The sequence below is a fragment of the Raphanus sativus genome, chromosome 7 (genome assembly GCF_000801105.2).
Source record: "Raphanus sativus cultivar WK10039 chromosome 7, ASM80110v3, whole genome shotgun sequence".
NCBI lineage: Eukaryota > Viridiplantae > Streptophyta > Magnoliopsida > Brassicales > Brassicaceae > Raphanus > Raphanus sativus.
Window position 1 is genome coordinate 5,032,933 of NC_079517.1, and position 16,924 is coordinate 5,049,856.

Consider the following 16,924-nt stretch of genomic DNA (forward strand, 5'->3'; position numbering starts at 1 on the left):
TCCATGAACCTTCTATCTATCTTATTAAAACAGAAACATTATAACTTTTTCTAGGTGGATTTTTAAATTGGACTTCACATAAATATTTTTAGTCTAACATTTTATTTAAATATTTCCTTAAAGAGTTTAATATCAACTATCTATCATTTAACTCCACTATAAGATCTATGTCTATGCATCTATTAAACAAAATATATGTTCTTTTCGTTAGAGTATACTCACATTATCATATTTATATTATATCATAGTAAAAATATAATAATCCCTCTCTTTTATTATAGTCAAATGAATACAATAAATGTCTCCAATATAAATATAACACGAGTCTAAGTTCTTAAAAATAAAAAAATAAATAGATAGAAAAAAATAAATATTACACATGTTATTAAAATATAAATATTACACGAGTAGGTTGACAAAAAAATACAAATATTACGCTAATCCTTTTTTCCATCAACTTATACAAACTTAAACTGAGTAGGTTGAAAAAAGATACAAATATTACATGAATCCTTTTTTTTATACGAATCCTTAGCCAGTCATTATACAATTTTGACTTTTTGGTCTGGTTATTTCCTAAACAATTGATTCAATTAACCAAATAACTTAAGAACACGTTTCCTCCCATCATTAAACTATAATTATCTTAAACACAAAACCCCTTTTAAATAAAAACAATTATTTGGAATCAAATACTGATAAATCTTAAAATTTTAAATAGCTTGATACATAACTTTTGAAACTCAATAATAAAGATATCAGAACACATTTTCTTAGATGTTCAAATAATCGAGGTTTGCTTTGAATATACACTAAATAGAATATATTCTTACTTAAATAACAAAAACATCAATTTATACTTAAAAAACGATTATTGGAAAACCTCTTCACCAAGATGAGTCTACTATGCCTAAAATCTCGGTTACAATCAAATATTCACAATCAAATTGTCAGATTTGAAAAATCATTTTCTCCCACTAAAATGTGTGTACAAGTATTTGTCTTCGTATTCATCATTGGACATTCACAAAACTTTTAGAAAAAATCCCAAAAAGCACAATGTCAAAACCAAATCGTATTGGTTGATATTATATTAGTGTTTTCACTATACAGTTACAGTATAACATCTTTAAATTAATAATCTATAAATTAATATCTCTATAAATTAGTATAATTTCATAGTCTCAAATTGAGTTTTTGGTTCAATTAGTATTTCGATAAATTAATAATCTCTATAAATTAATAAAAAATTATAGTTTTGGTATAGTCCCAACATTATTAATTTATAGAGGTTTCACTTTATATCTCTAATACACCAATGAAAAATTATTAATAGGAAAAACAGTTTTAACATTGTTCTTAAATAATATGTTTTAGACAAACTCAAAATTATATAAAACCACATTATGTAAAAATGACAAATTCCAAATTGTATCAACTATTATAGAATATATATTATATGTTAAAAATAAAAAAATAAAATCCGCGCGATCGCGCGGGTCATGATCTAGTTATACTTCAAACAAAGGAAATATCATATTGTGTGGTCAAACCTCTGTACGTATATGAAAGCTAAGCAAGCATTTCCTAGAGATGATTAAAAATTGTCAATCTAACTCATAATCAAAGCTCATATAGACAAATAACATATAATATCAATCTTATGCTTATCAATATCATAGTCGTAACAACCACCGAACCACAAAAAATCAATCTTCCGGAATTTACTATTGCCAACGTCTTTCTTCAATATTTTTTCATAAGAAAATGTTATTATATCGTCTCCAGCATGTCACGGTGACATTTCCAACCTACTTCTATTTTTGCTTTTATAACAATATTTAGAAGTAAAACTATTTTATCTCATTTTTATTTTTCCTTTCAAATAAAATTGAAAAATTTCCTTTTAATTATAGAGATAAAATTAATGTTCCTCTATATTTTTTTTGTTGACCTGAGATATGTAGCGGACTGATATTTAATCGACTAATCCATGAGTATATTGATTAAGAATATCAATCGGTTACTCGCAAAAAGAGTTAGATATTCGTGTTGTTTCGCCACACATTAGGGTAATCTGAAAGCAAAGGATTTGAATTCGTTATTCTTAGAATCATTACGGGACACCATGTACACACCCGACCACTAATGAATAATTTTATTTTTGTTAATCCGACGAACATTCCTCTGTATTATACACAATATAAATCTCTATTTAAAAAGAAATACATTGAAGCACAATTTATTTATATTATAAAGTTTTTCTATTTAAAAGATAAAAATAAACATATTGTAAATGGCCTAAGCTACGTTAATTTAAACGCATGTCTAAATCTTGACCATGAAACAAAACAAGTTGAATTTAACAAATGTTTTCATGGGTTTTCCAAAAAGAAATCTATTTTAAATACGTCCAATGAAAATATCTAACAGAACTATTTTTTATTAACTCGAAGGTATTCTAGAATTAGGAAAAAAACCCAGACTAATCTTCGATTAGAAATACAGTTGACAAATAGTTTTTTTTTTTCTAAGAGCATTGTAACTTAATTTCATACAAAAGGTAAATCAAAATTGAAATATGTTATCGTCCTAGTTTCGTCCCCTTACCATCGTACCATACAATCTCATACAACAAAGCTAAATTTAAAAATATGTATTTTAAATGTGTAATTTATAGTTTTGGCTGTTAAAAGTGTTTAATCCAATAAAATCAAACCGAAATCAAATAGAAAAAGTGTTTTGGATTTGATATTATTATATATATCGAATAAATATTATTTTTAAGAAACTGTAGTATATAGATATAGTCTGATATATAAATCATTTAAACCGAATAAACTGAATATACCAATCAAATAAAATATAGTAGTATAATTATATGTAAATTATATAAGGTAATAAACAATATATACATAATTAATGGTATGAAATGATCTTCATATTTTAAAATATTGATTTTAATGTTTTGTTTTAAGTTATATTTCCCATCTAAATAATAAATGTAATAATGTATATGAACAGTGTCAGGCTTGAAGACAAACCCATAAAATATTAGGATGGGCTAACTTTTATGTATCCAATTTTTCTAAAAAAGAAGTTGAATGTATTTTTCATAAAACTATATAATGTTGCATATTTAATTAAAATAAAATACCAAAACAAGTCAAATTAATAATTTTGTTTTGTAAATAAGTATATTAAACTAATGTAAAATACATATATTAAAAATTAAACTAACAATTATTCTAATCTTATATATTAAAACAGAAGTCATGACTTATTTTATGTGTGATTTTTTATTTGGATAACCCCTTAGAAAATTACTTAATGATTTTTTTGTATATATATTTGAATTATTCTTAACAAACAAATCAAATAGATATTCCGAGATTTTCTCTTAATTACATTCCAATAAAATCTTTTCAAATTTTTTTATTTACAATATAAATATACATTTGTATTTATTTAAAATATAAATGTATATTTTGTTTTCACTTAAAAAATATTTTAAATATTTAATTAATTTCGAAATTAGTTATAATATACATGTATATTTCATTTTTACTAAAATAAATATTTTAAGTATCTAATTAATTTTTAATTAAATTAAACTCATGTACAATTTTGTATTAAATTTGTGATTTTAATTTAATATAATATTTTTAATGTAGGTTGATATTAATTACACTTAGTGTATGTTATTTAGTCAAAGATTTAAATCATACATATAATTAGATTAATATATATGTACAATCAAAACCTAAAATAAAACTATAAGGGAAATTAGTATCTAATTTAATAGTAAACTAGATTTTGACCCGCACTTTTAAAGCGCGGGTTTATTTTCCTTTATCTTTTTTTAAATTGACAAATATTTAATAAATGTCATATTTTCATATATTTGTTTTTTTATAAAAGACTTAAGCTTTTTATCTTTCTTTATCGTGTTTCATTTTAAATGAGTATAGGTCTGATCACAATATCCGGACACGAAGAACCAACCCAAAACCGACCCAAAAATCAGGGTTCCGAATCCGATCAGGCCCGGGGTAAATATCCGAATGAATTCTAAATTGCTATATCCGAAGAACCGATCCGAACCCGATCCGAACCGAGAACCAAATGAGTACCCGAAGATACCCAAAATGTGAATATATATCTAAAAATATATGTTATAATTATATTTATAATTATTTTAATATTTTAAATTAATATCATAAGTTAACTATAGTAGTCGTTTTTAGTACTTTTGAGTATTTTTGGATAAAATATGATAGTTTGGATAAAAGTTTATCTAAAAAAACTGTATAGAATGGATATTTTCGGTTACTTTTGGTTACTTTTGAGTAATTTGGATACAAAAATTTGAACCGAATCGGATACTTTGGTTACTCTGAGTATAAATAACCGAACCCATTTTAGATATTTTGGTTATTTGGTTATTTTTCAGGTTCTTATGTATGAGAACCGAACCCACCCGGACCCGGAAAGATCCGACTCGAACCCGATCCGAAAAAAATAAAAATTGAATCTGATTTGTTAATCGGCCCAAATGGCCCAAAAGAGATGATGTGAGCAATTGGCTAGATTTTTAAAAAAGTGACCCAATATAGATGTGTTATTAATATTACTTGATTGCCCTTAATGAAATATGCAATATTATTAAAGAAATGTGTATTTTTAGTAAAAAAGCCAATAGGATCCTGCTTTAATAGTATAGATTGAACAGAATTTGTCGTTTAAATATCATATATAATGTAAGGTTTTAACTAGTATTAATGTATTAATAAGAGAGATATCACTAATAATTTGAAACAAAAAAGTAAATATATGCATACAAACTATAAAATTATTATGTTTGAAAATATATAATAGAATATTAATAATATGATAAATATTAAAACTATATACCATTAATCATGTACACTATATAGTTACATTATAAAAATGAAAATAATCACCCGCACAACCTAGTTTATTATTTAATTTAGAAAGAATAGTTTCCAGAGATAAATAAAAAAATATTCTTTAAATATACACGTGTGACTCGTATATATCTCAGTGACCGGCACTGTATATAAACATTACTTGAATACAAAACTAATTACTCTTGTTAGATTATGTAACTGTATGTTCTACTAGAAAAAAAAATTCCTCTTTTAAAAAAAGTTTTCTTTAAACAAAAGCTAATCCTTTTGTATCCAATGGGACGTTACTTACTTGCTTAAGTTTCTCAACAGTGTGTTGTTGGGATTCAGAATTTCAAACTCATATCCTTTTGGGGGTTCTCTCGTTTCCATCCGCCTAAAATCCTCCTCCTTCTTCTTCTTCTTCTTCTTCTTCTCTCTATCCGCTCGCTCATCCAGGTACGCCGCAAATGCGCGATTTGCTTTCTTTCGCAATCTCTGATTCTTCTCTCTGTCTCGTTCAGTCGCTCCTCCTCAGTTCTTGATCGTCCTCGACTTTCCGTGAAAAAAAACTTAGGGTTTAGGGTTTTGTCATCTGATCATACGCTGGTTGTGTTTGTTGTTAGGATGTAGATAGTAAGATACTTGATTGATTGATAGATAGCTATAGAGAGAACTATGATCTTTGTCGTTGATCAAGAGACAGAGAGAGAAACATTTGTGTATCAGATGGTCCTTTGCTTTTGATCAATTTCAAAAGTTTTGGTATCTGTTTCATATTTGGATCACATCTTTCAGGTTTGGATTACAAAATGTTTGGTTTGAAGAAGCCCCTGGAAACACGACTCCCCAAGCATAATAAGCCTTCTCCTTCTGCTTCCAATCCTTTTGATTCAGACGACGAGTTTGATGATGATATCAAACACACCTTGAAGCCATCTAACAAGATCTCCCCTCAGCCTTCTTCTCTACCTACCAAGAAGACTCACAGCTTCAACCCTTTTGATGATGATGATGTTGTTGATGAGGAGGAAGTTGAGAAAAGATTCACTTCATCATCGAGTTCGAACCCCTCTTTCAAGAATCATTTCCGTGACTCGGGTGGTGTTGAGAACCAGTCGGTTCAACAACTCCAGAGCTACGCTGTGTACAAGTCTGAAGAGACAACCAAGACGGTGCAAGGGTGTTTGAAAGTAGCGCAAGGGATGAGATCAGACGCTACCAGAACTTTGGTCATGCTGAATGAGCAAGGCGAGAAGATCACGAGGACTCACCTCAAGGCTGTTGACATCGATCGTGATCTCAGTCGGGTACAAGAGATAATGAGATTTTGTTGTAACCCCCAAATAAAACAAGGATTCTTATTTGTATGTTTTGTGTTTTGGTTTCAGGGTGAGAAACTTCTTGGTAGCCTCGGAGGCATTTTCTCAAGGACTTGGAAGCCTAAAAAGACTCGCTCCATTACCGGTCCTGTCATCACTAGAGGTGGTTGCCTCTTTCTTCATGATCACTTGCTTTGTTACTTCACCTAACTCGTTCACTTTTTTTCTTCTTCTGAGTAGGTGAATCCCCTAAGAGAAGAGTTAACAACTTAGAGACTAGAGAAAAGCTGGGACTGAACCATCTACCCAAACCACATTCAAGAAGAACCCGTGAACCTCTCCCTGAATCCGCTGATGCTTATCAGAAAATAGAGGTTTTGTTTTGTCTCTTCTTTCTTTCTATCTGAGGTTTCTAAAAGTTCTGTTTTTGCTTTGCCAATATATCAAAGACTCAAAGCTGTGTGTCTAACAGATGGAGAAAGCAAAGCAGGACGATGGACTTGCAGATTTGAGTGATCTACTCGGTGAACTAAAGAACATGGCTGTTGATATGGGAACTGAAATCGAAAGGTTCTCTCTTTCATATCTCTCTCAACTCTCTCCACATACACGTACATTTTCTTATGCCTCTATAAAACTCGTTTATATAATAAATGAAAAAAACACACAGGCAAAACAATGGACTTGATCATCTTCAAGACGATGTCGACGAGCTTAACTTCAGAGTGAAACAATCTAACCAACGAGCTCGCCGTTTACTCCGCTAGTAAAACCAGCCCCTCCACAAGTGTACCTGTTCAGCTTCTCTTTTCTCTGTTTCTTGAATCTTATCACAACATAGAGATTTTAATAAAGTTTGAGACATTTGATTCCAGAAAACTGCATCAAGTTTATTTAGATATGGAATTACAACTCTTTATCACCAGCATTTAGATACAATTTACCAGAAGAATTACATCTTTTTTTTTTATGACACAACCCAACATTAACATCAAGAACAGGCAGAAGCATCAAAACTAGGCAACACAACGAACGACATGGACAACGACGAGACAGAAACCGGAGAGTTCACTCCACGGATGACCGGTTCAAGGTTCGGGATATCTCCGGTTTCTGTCGGTTTCAACGGTTTACCATTCAAGACCATTGTCTTGCTACGCAACTCACCCTTCTCTGGTGTTAGATGATACTCTTCTCTGTTCAGATAACCATCCGAAGCTTTGTTTCCAATCCAAGCAAAAGGTTTCTTCAAAGTATCCAACAACGACTTCTTCTTCGGCTTTGACTCTACGTTCAAAGCCACGTTCACACCGTTGCTGACACTAACCGTAAAGTCTGATTGGTTGCTTAGATTGATCAGAAGCAACGTTACACCCTCCTAAAACACAGAACAAAGCTTTCTTTTAAGGAAGTTTCTAACCAGAAGATGTAGTAAGCTAGTATGAGGCGAAGAACTCACTCTTCCTTTTGAACAATGAGCGTAAACACGTAGCTGAGGTGGTCCATCTGTCTGAACCGCAAGGACACCTTTACCCATTAACCGATGCCAAAGCAGTGCACTGTGTCATACCCAAACCCAACACAGACAACACTCAGTTAAAAACTTCAAAGATCAATGCAAGAGTTCTTGGTTATGGACTCTCTCTCCCTCTCCCTCTTACCTATAGTAATCAGGATTTGGAACAAAAGTTCCCTTTTCGAGCAGACCGTAAAACCCTCCGACCAAAGTCTGTCTGCAGTACACTTTAGTGTTGTGTTTGGACGACATTCCAAGCTGGTCTAGATACCTTAAAAGATCAAAAGACCAAAGAGGTTTGTATTAGATCAAGAAGCCTGATTACTTTCAATATTTTTGTTGGTGTTAAGTATTTACCAGAAGCTGTCTATGAATGTATCAGAGACATGTTGGCCACCACTATTGTAAGCTCCACCGGACTCTCCAACCCAAGGAGAAGCCCACGGTCCATGTTCTTGAATCGTCTTGTTCACGTTCTTGAATGTTTCGGCTCCTTTGCTTAAGTAACTAGGATCCAGTATCTTCTTCACTAGCTGTGGATCATTCCCTGTAACACTCAAAACAGAGGAAGGCATCAAATTAACGAACGAGAGAGTATTGAATTTGATTTGATTCTCTTCTACCAAAACCAGACCTGAACCAAGATTGTATATATGGTGAGTCACCACGTCGACAACACCAGGACCGGAGATCTCCAGAAGTTTTGTGTACCATTGCTGTTCATAGAACCCTCCAGGAGCGACAAGCGAAGGCTTTACCAACCGAGAGTCTTTATACATTTTGTCGATTATATCTCTAAGTACAATCAAGTCTTTCCCGTAAAGCTCTGCGCTCACACTCGCACCAACTCCGCTTCCACTCAGCTCGTTTCCTAAAAACCAAAGAAAACAAGAAATGTAAGAACAAAGCTTAGAGAGAAGGCAAGTTTGTAAAAATGTGTGAGTTAATGTATACCAAACTCCCAAGAATCAATAACGTAGCCTTTTGAGACTGTGTAGTTGATAAAATCTTGAGTGTTAACATGATTCCACGCCCCACCCCACGCATTCCCACGTAGCTTGTGTCTCCCATGCAAAGCGTTTAAACCAAAAGTCACTACAGCTCTGCCAAATAACAAGAAGAAGAAAATGAATAACTCCACACACTTCTCTACATGGGGACTACATGCTTCGGCTTACCCTGATTTGGTTAAGAAACTGTGAAGCTCGTCCCATCGTTTCATATGCAAGCATCCTTTAGAGAATCCAAACAAGCCGCTGTTCATTTTTCTAAATGGATGGCATGGAGTTTGGAGATTTCCTACGTCGTAAATCACTTGATCTTGCAGCGAACCGCCGATTCTTATCCTCAATGGCCTAAAGGCTTATAAAAAAAAAGAAAAAACTACAAGTTTCAGATATCAAGAACACAAGCGATGATGGTACGATCAGTTTTATCAGCAATGTGCAAACCTTGAATAGCTTTAGAAAGAATAGGACGAGATAAGTCCTGTAAAAAAAAAAAGTCAATTCAAATGATCAAAAATGTCAATCACAAAGACTAATCCTTTTCTCTAGTTTTTTTCTTTTTTTTGTTATTACCATGTTGATAACTGAAGAGTAACCCCAAGGACAATTGTCATAGTTGCACTTGTCATGTGGCCACCAGTCCAATGTCGCACAGACAAAGTTCTCGTCGGTCTCAGCGATTCGACTAGCTCCTTGGATCACGATCGATGCACGTTTCATGTCTCGTGCCATTGTTGTCTTTGAAGCTAGAAGTAGACACCCCAAGAGGAGAAAGATGCAAACTTTGAAGCCCATTTTGTTTTTTATTTTCTTTTTGAAGCTGCTTCACTATCCAAAGCTTTCAGCTTTTGCTGTTAAATCTAAAACATTAAACAAAACAGAGTGTTGACAACAACAACAGCAAAAAAAACAGAGAGCTAAAAACCTCTGCAATATTGTCAGAACTAGCAAGTGATAATAGATAAAGAGAAAGAGAGACAGACAGAGAGGTTTGCATGTGATGTAGAAAAGGAATAAACTTTTTTCTTCTGGATTTTAGGTTCTATGAAATAGGGAGTTAAGTGTAATTAACCCATTGAAGAAGAATTTTTCTTTTAAGAAAAAAAAAACTTTTACTTTTGCTGACAACATCAAGAAGAAGGAAAGGCTAATGTCTCTACAATTACCAGAACAAGAAAGTGATTTACAGAGACAAGACTTGCGTGTGAAAAAGGATTCTATAGAGTAACAAAAACAATTAACTTCAAATGCAATGAGGTTGACCCCTTAACATGTACAAATTAGTGAGCGAAATTAATGTTTTTCAACGTCACATGGTCATAACTAAGCAGTTACTTACATGAGTCTATGGTAATTAAATACTAAAGCAAACGTCTATTGAATTTTACGGATTATAATTGATTCGAATTGTTTTGATAACAAATGAATAGAAGGAACTTAAGAAAATAATAAACTAAAAGATGGAAAGGAGTCAAAAGAGTTTGCGGTGACTCGATGATTGGTAAGCAGACGATTCAAATTTTCAAGTAATTATAATTAAATCTTAAAGAACTCTTAGTAAATATATACCAACCCAGAAACACTTGAGAGAAGGATCTGAAATCTCAGAAATGATATATCAGATAGATTGAGAAAGAAGACTGAAAAAAAAAAGAAGAATGAACTGACCTTAGAATCCAGCTTCAATGGAGAAGAAATTCCGAGTCTGAACTCTGAAGGGGGAAAAAGCCTGGAACGTTTTTTGATATAATAATTGAATACGATGTTGTGATCAGTGCAGGCTTACTGGGGGTGGGGGGTTAGTTCGACCGTCCCAGTGCCCACCTCCAAATATTTTTTTTTATAGTTTTTTATCAATTTCTTTTTATTTTTATTAACATGCGTTATTTAATTTAAAATAGATAATATCACAAAATATATTATTTTAATTTTTTAAAATATATTACATTATTACTAATCAAACATCAAATAGAATAGTTATTTTACAATATTTTAAATATTTAGTTTTTTAATAACATTTGTTTAAAGAAAATTATTAATGTAAGGGCCTAAATTTTTTTTTGTCCATGGAGCCCTGTTCCTATTGAGCCTGCCCTGGTTGTGATAGTTCTGTCTTGATGACACTTTGGATCAAAATCTGAGGTGATGTACAAAAGGGTTAGGTGATCTTTGCAATTTGTCGGCTTCTCTCTATTTTCACTTGCTCGAGATAGTATGTTTTTCTTTTCCTTTTTCTTTTTATTTGTTTTTTAAAATATTCCTAGAGTTGGTGCAACTTGATGAATCAAACCTTCTCTTGAAACATGAGCTTTCTACCACTTTTTATTCGTTAATTCCCTTATTATTTGTTGTTAATAATAATTATTTGGTTTAACGGAAAACAGTTCAAAGCATCCCTTTGAAAACAAGTAAAACCGAAACTGGTGGAGAAAAATTGGTGGTTCAAAGTTCTTCTTTAGCTGCTTGACATATATTCTTTTGGCTTCTAGCTTTGCCTTTTCCTTATTTTTTCCTTAATTACACAATGATTTTATATTGCATTTATCAAAATGATCATAATACTACTCTCAACAACAGCTAGATTTTGTACCCAAACTATTTATTTATTTATTTAAATACTCTACAAATAAATTAAACAATCATCCAAAAAAGTCACTTTACAATATACTTTAGATTTTCCACCACAAGCTGTACAAACAATAATATCTTGCGAATAATGCAAACATGTTAAATCTGAAAAGAATATTTTCAAACAATAATATCCAGATTTTGATCTAAAGTCTCATCAAGCAATGCAGATTATATAATAAAGAGATTTGAAAACAAATGACACCATTATAAGAGCAGGTGCAGTTAAATAAAAATGATAAATAAAGTGGTGTCAGAAATAACATTTACAAATGGTGAAAGAGGAAAGTGGTTCGAGTCGGTCCATCTGCAACGCATCACAGTCAGTTTTGACATGTGTCTTGCTTGAAACAGAAGCAATTTGCTGAAACAGATCTATGATCTCTCCCTTTCCTTTTCTCTCTCTAAAAATATATCTTTGTCAATCCAATTCATACTTCTTATTAACTCAAATAAATTAAATTAAAAGACATAAACTCCGTTATTGACCATAAATCTTCTTAGTAGATTCTATTTCATTTCTAGTAATAGTGTAAATTCATATTAGCATAGTGATGTAGTTGATTCGTTGCATGAACCTATAATGCAACTAGCTTTATCCTATTTCTCTTAAATCCTAAGTATTCCTGTTTCTGCTGCTAACTTATGCTTTACGGACCACGCAGTATAGAAAAGTCTTTGTGAAAAATTTGGTAAGCTACTTTATATCCGTGACCCTCGTGATGCACACCAATTTTTCAAGTCTGTCACCTTTCTAGAACAGAAATTGAAACTTTTGGGCCTCAGATATAACACAGGCCCGGCCTTTATCAGAATTAGGGTTTTTAGAAAACATATTCTTGATATATGATTGTTGTTGGTGAAAGACTTGATACTGCTGAAATGGCTTGAGCATTTGATTATTTGATTATTTGATTATTTAAAGCTTTAGTTTAGTGTGTGTTTAATCCCGGTTAGATTTGGTTAGTAGTATACAAAAACCAAACAGCTTTGATATTATTTCACAACAAATGTTTAATACTAGAAAGTTGGCATAAACTTTCACTTAAAAATGTTTTCAGTTTAATTCTTTTTGGACTATATTGTATTGTTTGGCACGAATTATTAAGAAATGATTTAAAGCATCTCTGTGTTTTTTGGGAGTCAGCATCTAGATCTTATCTTTTTCATTCTATAATCAAAAGAAGCCAAAGTCGGTCCATCGCGGCAAGCATCCTTTTGTACAAAAATACAAAAAGACTTGTTTCATATCACCGATCTGTCATAGGCCACATTAATTTAAGAATATCTTAATGGTACATATTATTACATTATTAATATGGACTATATTAAACAAAGTAATAAAACATAATAGCATTAAACATCGACTATATTAAACAAAGTATTAAAACTTAATAGCATTAAACATCCTAAAACTAAAAAAAAAATTAGGGACAAAAAAATGTCGAAAGATTCTCTCCTTCCCTCTCTTTCTTGACCGTCCAAATTTTGTGTGTACTTTTTTATTCTTAAAAATCAAATCTAACTTTCCCGTTTCTTTATTGTTCATCTGAACTTCTCAGATCATTCTTCATTCATCTTCTATTCTTCTTCTGGGAAACTACTAATAGCAACGAAATCTATATTCTTTTCAGGTTTTCATTAGTTTATGTTCTTCAGTTTGAATCGTTGGGAAGATCTAAAGGTAACAGCAACTTTCTACTTGTATCTGTCACAGTTGACTTAGGACTCTGTTAGCATAAACTGAGATCCTAAACCAATGCTTTTGGTTTAATATTTAAGACTTAATATCTGTTAGAAGTTAGCTTCCTTCAATCTAATGGAACCATAAAAAGATTCAAATCTTGGTAGACTTTTCATCCTCAAAATATGTTTATTCGATTTGATCTGGAACAGTTTAGGATAGAAACATACTGATCTATCCAATGGTTGATTTTGATGATCAGTGGATTCATCAGTAATGTTTGTATTTTATATTTCTCTGCAGTTCTGATAGAACATTGCAATGGCTGAAGAGAATGTTTCTCAAGTTAAAGAGATGATGATACCAGATGAGCATTGTTGTTTTGATGATGATGCAAAACTAACAGAGATCATTCAAGAAACCTCTGTTCTTGAAACAATGCCAACTCTAACGGTTGAGGATGTTCTTAGTACTCCTCCTCCTCCAGCTGCAGTGTCTAATGGTAATGTGAATCCGAGACGGCACTCAACCGGAGCGTTAGGTAAAGCTCAGGCTCAAACGCGTTACCGTGGGAACCAAACGAGCTCGACTCATGATCTTTGTAAACACGGGAAGAGGCGCGAGGAAGACTTGGTGGTCAAACCGTGGAAGTTGTTGGTTAAGAAAAAGAATGCTGATGCTGCTACTAGTGAGGTTGTCAAATCTTGTGATGGTTTAAAACCTGCTAAGAGAAGTGAAACAAAGAGTAGTAGTATTACTCCTAGTGTTTCACCTGCTGGTGGTGTAAGAATGGCCAAGAAGACAAATCTTGATGTTAAGAAGGTTTCAAGGATCAGCGAGAGCAAGAGTTCTAAAGAGGATCTTGTGAAGACTCTGAGGATCAAGGAGAAGAAGACGGAGACTGATGAACCAGTCAGATGTGATGATGTAATGGAGAAGAAGGTTTCAAGGATCAGCGAGAATAAGAGTTCTAAAGAGGATCTTGTGAAGAGTCTCAAGAAGAAAGAGAAGAAGACAGAGACTGATGAGCTCATTAGATGTGATGATGTGTTGGAGAAGAAGGCTACAAGGATCAGCGAGAACAAGAGTTCTAAAGAGGATCTTGTCAAGAGTCCAATGAAGAAAGAGAGTGGTGAGCCGGTTAGATGTGATGATGTAACGGAGAAGACGTTGTACGTTGTTGAATCTAGTATTGAGGAGAAAAAGATGAAGAAGAAGATCATCAAAAGTGTTAAGAGTGAGATTCAACAACCTTCTGTTAAGAAGATCTCAAGTGGCAGCGGTAAGAAAGCTCCTACACTTTTACCGTCTTTGTCACCACCGGTTAAAGAACCACGAGTTACTAAATCAGATCCTAGGCCAATAAGACAGACTACTTCAAGGTCCAAGACTGGTTTGTCTGAGAAGAAAGAGAGTGGTTCTGCAACTCTTGTTACTAACTCCAAAACCGAAAGCAAGATCATCAGACCAAAGAGGATTGGCTTAAAGGTCACTCCTCCTCCACCTTCTGGTCCTCCAACGAGGCCGGTTAGTTTCAGGAAAGGGAAAGTTCTTGAACCGAAACCAGAAGATTCTACTCCAACTTCGATCAAGTTGAAGAAGAGAGTTGTTCAAGAACCAAAACTCAGAAGCGATGGCAACAAGAAGAAGAAGAACCTGAAAGAAGGTGTTGGGAAGGTGAGTAGTTATAACAGCGGCGAAAGTAAAAGAGAGAAGGTTGTTCTGAGGCATAGAAAAGTTGAAGCAAAGAAGAAGCTGCAGACACTATTCAATAATGTGATTGAAGAGACTGTGAGTAAGCTTGAAGAAGTCAGGAAGAGTAAAGTTAAAGCATTGGTTGGTGCTTTTGAAACTGTAATCTCTCTTCAAGATAGTGATATAACATCTCAGAAGAAGAAGAAGGTACAGAGCAAATCCACATCTTCACAGGTTGTTGAAGGCTAGTCCTCTTGAGCTTATACTCTATGATTTGGTGAAGGAAGAGATAAAACTTGTGAATGTGTGAGATACAGTGGGAAAAAATGGTTTGTTTCTTTATGAATCCTGTCATGTAAAATTTTCAGTGAGATCATTTATTTTACAGTATCTGATTTCTTCTTTGAAGATGTGTCAATGCAAAGGTGTTTGCATCTCTCTGTGACCAACTTCTCAGGCTTGCTTGGCTTGGAAGCTTCTTTTTCTTTGCAGTTTCTTGACAAAGAAGCAAAGTGGTCCCTTATCTTCAACTTTTGATAAGAGAATCATCATTTCTACTAGTTTGAAAGATTCTGAAACGGTATGTTTTTCTTGTTCTTTTGAATACTCTCAGTGTCTCAGTTCACTTGAAATGAAAAGTTTTAGATGTTAATTGAAAAAAAAACTAAAACTTTTTTCTCCAGATTTTTAAATTCTCAAGATTGGACCTCATACTACAAAATGGGCCTTACACATAGCGCTTCAGTATTGTGACTATTGTCTCCTCATGTCTGCCCATAAGTTGACATGCGCGCGCACATAGAAAAAAAAAGGACTAGCAAAAAACTCACATTTCAGTTACATTACTTTTTCGTTTCCAAAAAGATATATTCCACATATAGACCCTTACTTCGAATATGTAAACAAGTTCTAAAACATAGGTGTATACCCATATAAATGTTAGACTTATGAATAGACCCGACAAATTTATAATGGAAGTACAGTCTATAATTTTTGGATATGTAAATAGACTCTAAAAATCTACATAGATGTCCAAAAACAATGTAACTTAATTTCACATAGCAGGCAGATTGAACACGTTTCCTCAGCATTCTTTTAAAAATGAATAAGCATCGCCTGACATGATGATCGTTCACATAGAAAACGGATTTTAATTGTATATAAATTTCAACGATATCATGTGTTTTCACATGCTTAATAGATAGAACCTCAGTTTCATCAACTATCATTATATTCTCAAAATACACATTTTTTGTTGTTAAGTCACATTTATTATATATCAACCTGATAAACTTAAAAAAACATATTTTAAGTTTGATTACACAATGAAACCAACTTGTTGCATCCGATAATTGGCTCTTTCACGAGATAAATTTTGCTCTTTCATTTTTTATTTTTTTCGTTTTTGTTAAATCTGAGTTTGGTTTTCGTAAAGGGGATGCATGTAGTTGTAGGCTGGTTTAATGATGAGATCCAGTGAAATAATTGCTGCTGTTCCCTTCAAGAATTACTCTTACATGGTGGAGGCCCATATCAGTCTTCAACTTCCAACTTCAATAATTTTGTTGTACATATAAATACTTATATTTATTTACATATATTATTATGTATGTATGTATGCATGTATGTATACGTGACGTATTCAACCATTCGTGTATATCATTATAAACGAAAAAGCAACTTGAATGATTCGTGACCAAGAAAACTAAAATATCAAGTTTTTTGGGTTTAGTAAAGATTATCAGTTAGATTAATTTTCTGGTTCGATTGGTTTTATATTCAAACACTTTGTATTATACATCCGTATTAACAACCAAAAACGAAAAGGAGAAATGAATGTGCAAAGATTCTCCTTAGACTCGATGAGATCAGCACTACTCATGCATATATTCATTATCAAAACTACATGTGCAGCCAGAGCCAGTAGATTTTAGTTATACTAAAAGTTAAGGAAGTAGACAAGATCCGAATGCATGCTACCAATAAGGTGCATAATCGTTATTATCTCAACAATATTTTATAAGATAATCCATATGATCAACTCTGAACAAAAAAAATAGAAGAAGATTATTATCAGCATTTCCAATCAGAAGGACAAACCAGTAAAACAAGTTATATCAAACGAAGACTAGAGGCAGAAGAAACAAAGAAATTTATGAAAT

At 32.6% G+C, this 16,924-nt stretch overlaps 3 protein-coding genes across 4 annotated transcripts; 2 read left to right on the forward strand and 1 right to left on the reverse strand.

Moving 5' to 3' along the window:
- The first annotated feature begins 5,136 nt into the window (after positions 1 to 5,136).
- On the forward strand, positions 5,137 to 7,145 carry LOC108818287 (SNAP25 homologous protein SNAP33). Its single transcript, XM_018591210.2, has 6 exons — positions 5,137 to 5,369; positions 5,709 to 6,220; positions 6,302 to 6,395; positions 6,473 to 6,606; positions 6,705 to 6,802; positions 6,903 to 7,145. The coding sequence occupies exons 2-6, from the start codon at positions 5,723 to 5,725 to the stop codon at positions 6,997 to 6,999; spliced, it is 921 nt and encodes a 306-aa protein (XP_018446712.1). The 5' UTR covers positions 5,137 to 5,369; positions 5,709 to 5,722; the 3' UTR covers positions 7,000 to 7,145.
- On the reverse strand, positions 7,097 to 10,578 carry LOC108818286 (heparanase-like protein 1). Its single transcript, XM_018591209.2, has 10 exons — positions 10,424 to 10,578; positions 9,329 to 9,615; positions 9,200 to 9,236; positions 8,927 to 9,110; positions 8,703 to 8,851; positions 8,383 to 8,619; positions 8,106 to 8,295; positions 7,894 to 8,019; positions 7,692 to 7,791; positions 7,097 to 7,610 (listed from the first exon to the last, which is right to left on the reverse strand). The coding sequence occupies exons 2-10, from the start codon at positions 9,548 to 9,550 to the stop codon at positions 7,224 to 7,226; spliced, it is 1,632 nt and encodes a 543-aa protein (XP_018446711.1). The 5' UTR covers positions 9,551 to 9,615; positions 10,424 to 10,578; the 3' UTR covers positions 7,097 to 7,223.
- Positions 10,579 to 12,786: 2,208 nt separating this feature from the next.
- On the forward strand, positions 12,787 to 15,152 carry LOC108818418 (uncharacterized). Of its 2 annotated transcripts, none has more exons than XM_018591384.2 (3): positions 12,787 to 12,873; positions 13,018 to 13,067; positions 13,371 to 15,152. In XM_018591384.2, the coding sequence occupies exon 3, from the start codon at positions 13,389 to 13,391 to the stop codon at positions 15,009 to 15,011; it is 1,623 nt and encodes a 540-aa protein (XP_018446886.1). In that variant the 5' UTR covers positions 12,787 to 12,873; positions 13,018 to 13,067; positions 13,371 to 13,388; the 3' UTR covers positions 15,012 to 15,152. The 2 variants fall into 2 exon arrangements, with proteins under 2 accessions (XP_018446886.1, XP_056847079.1); XM_056991099.1 differs by lacking the exon at positions 12,787 to 12,873 and having other exon boundaries at positions 12,896 to 13,067; positions 13,371 to 14,009; positions 14,076 to 15,152.
- Positions 15,153 to 16,924: the final 1,772 nt, after the last annotated feature.

Coding starts and splice junctions, on each gene's coding strand:
- LOC108818287 (XM_018591210.2), top strand. CDS start 5,723: ATGTTTGGTTTGAAGAAGCCCCTGGAAACACGACTCCCCAAGCATAAT. Junction 6,221..6,301: donor TCGATCGTGATCTCAGTCGG/GTACAAGAGATA, acceptor TTTTGGTTTCAG/GGTGAGAAACTTCTTGGTAG. Junction 6,396..6,472: donor CGGTCCTGTCATCACTAGAG/GTGGTTGCCTCT, acceptor TCTTCTGAGTAG/GTGAATCCCCTAAGAGAAGA.
- LOC108818418 (XM_018591384.2), top strand. CDS start 13,389: ATGGCTGAAGAGAATGTTTCTCAAGTTAAAGAGATGATGATACCAGAT.
- LOC108818286 (XM_018591209.2), bottom strand. CDS start 9,550: ATGGGCTTCAAAGTTTGCATCTTTCTCCTCTTGGGGTGTCTACTTCTA. Junction 9,237..9,328: donor ACTCTTCAGTTATCAACATG/GTAATAACAAAA, acceptor TTTTTTTTACAG/GACTTATCTCGTCCTATTCT. Junction 9,111..9,199: donor TCTTTCTAAAGCTATTCAAG/GTTTGCACATTG, acceptor TTTTTTTATAAG/CCTTTAGGCCATTGAGGATA.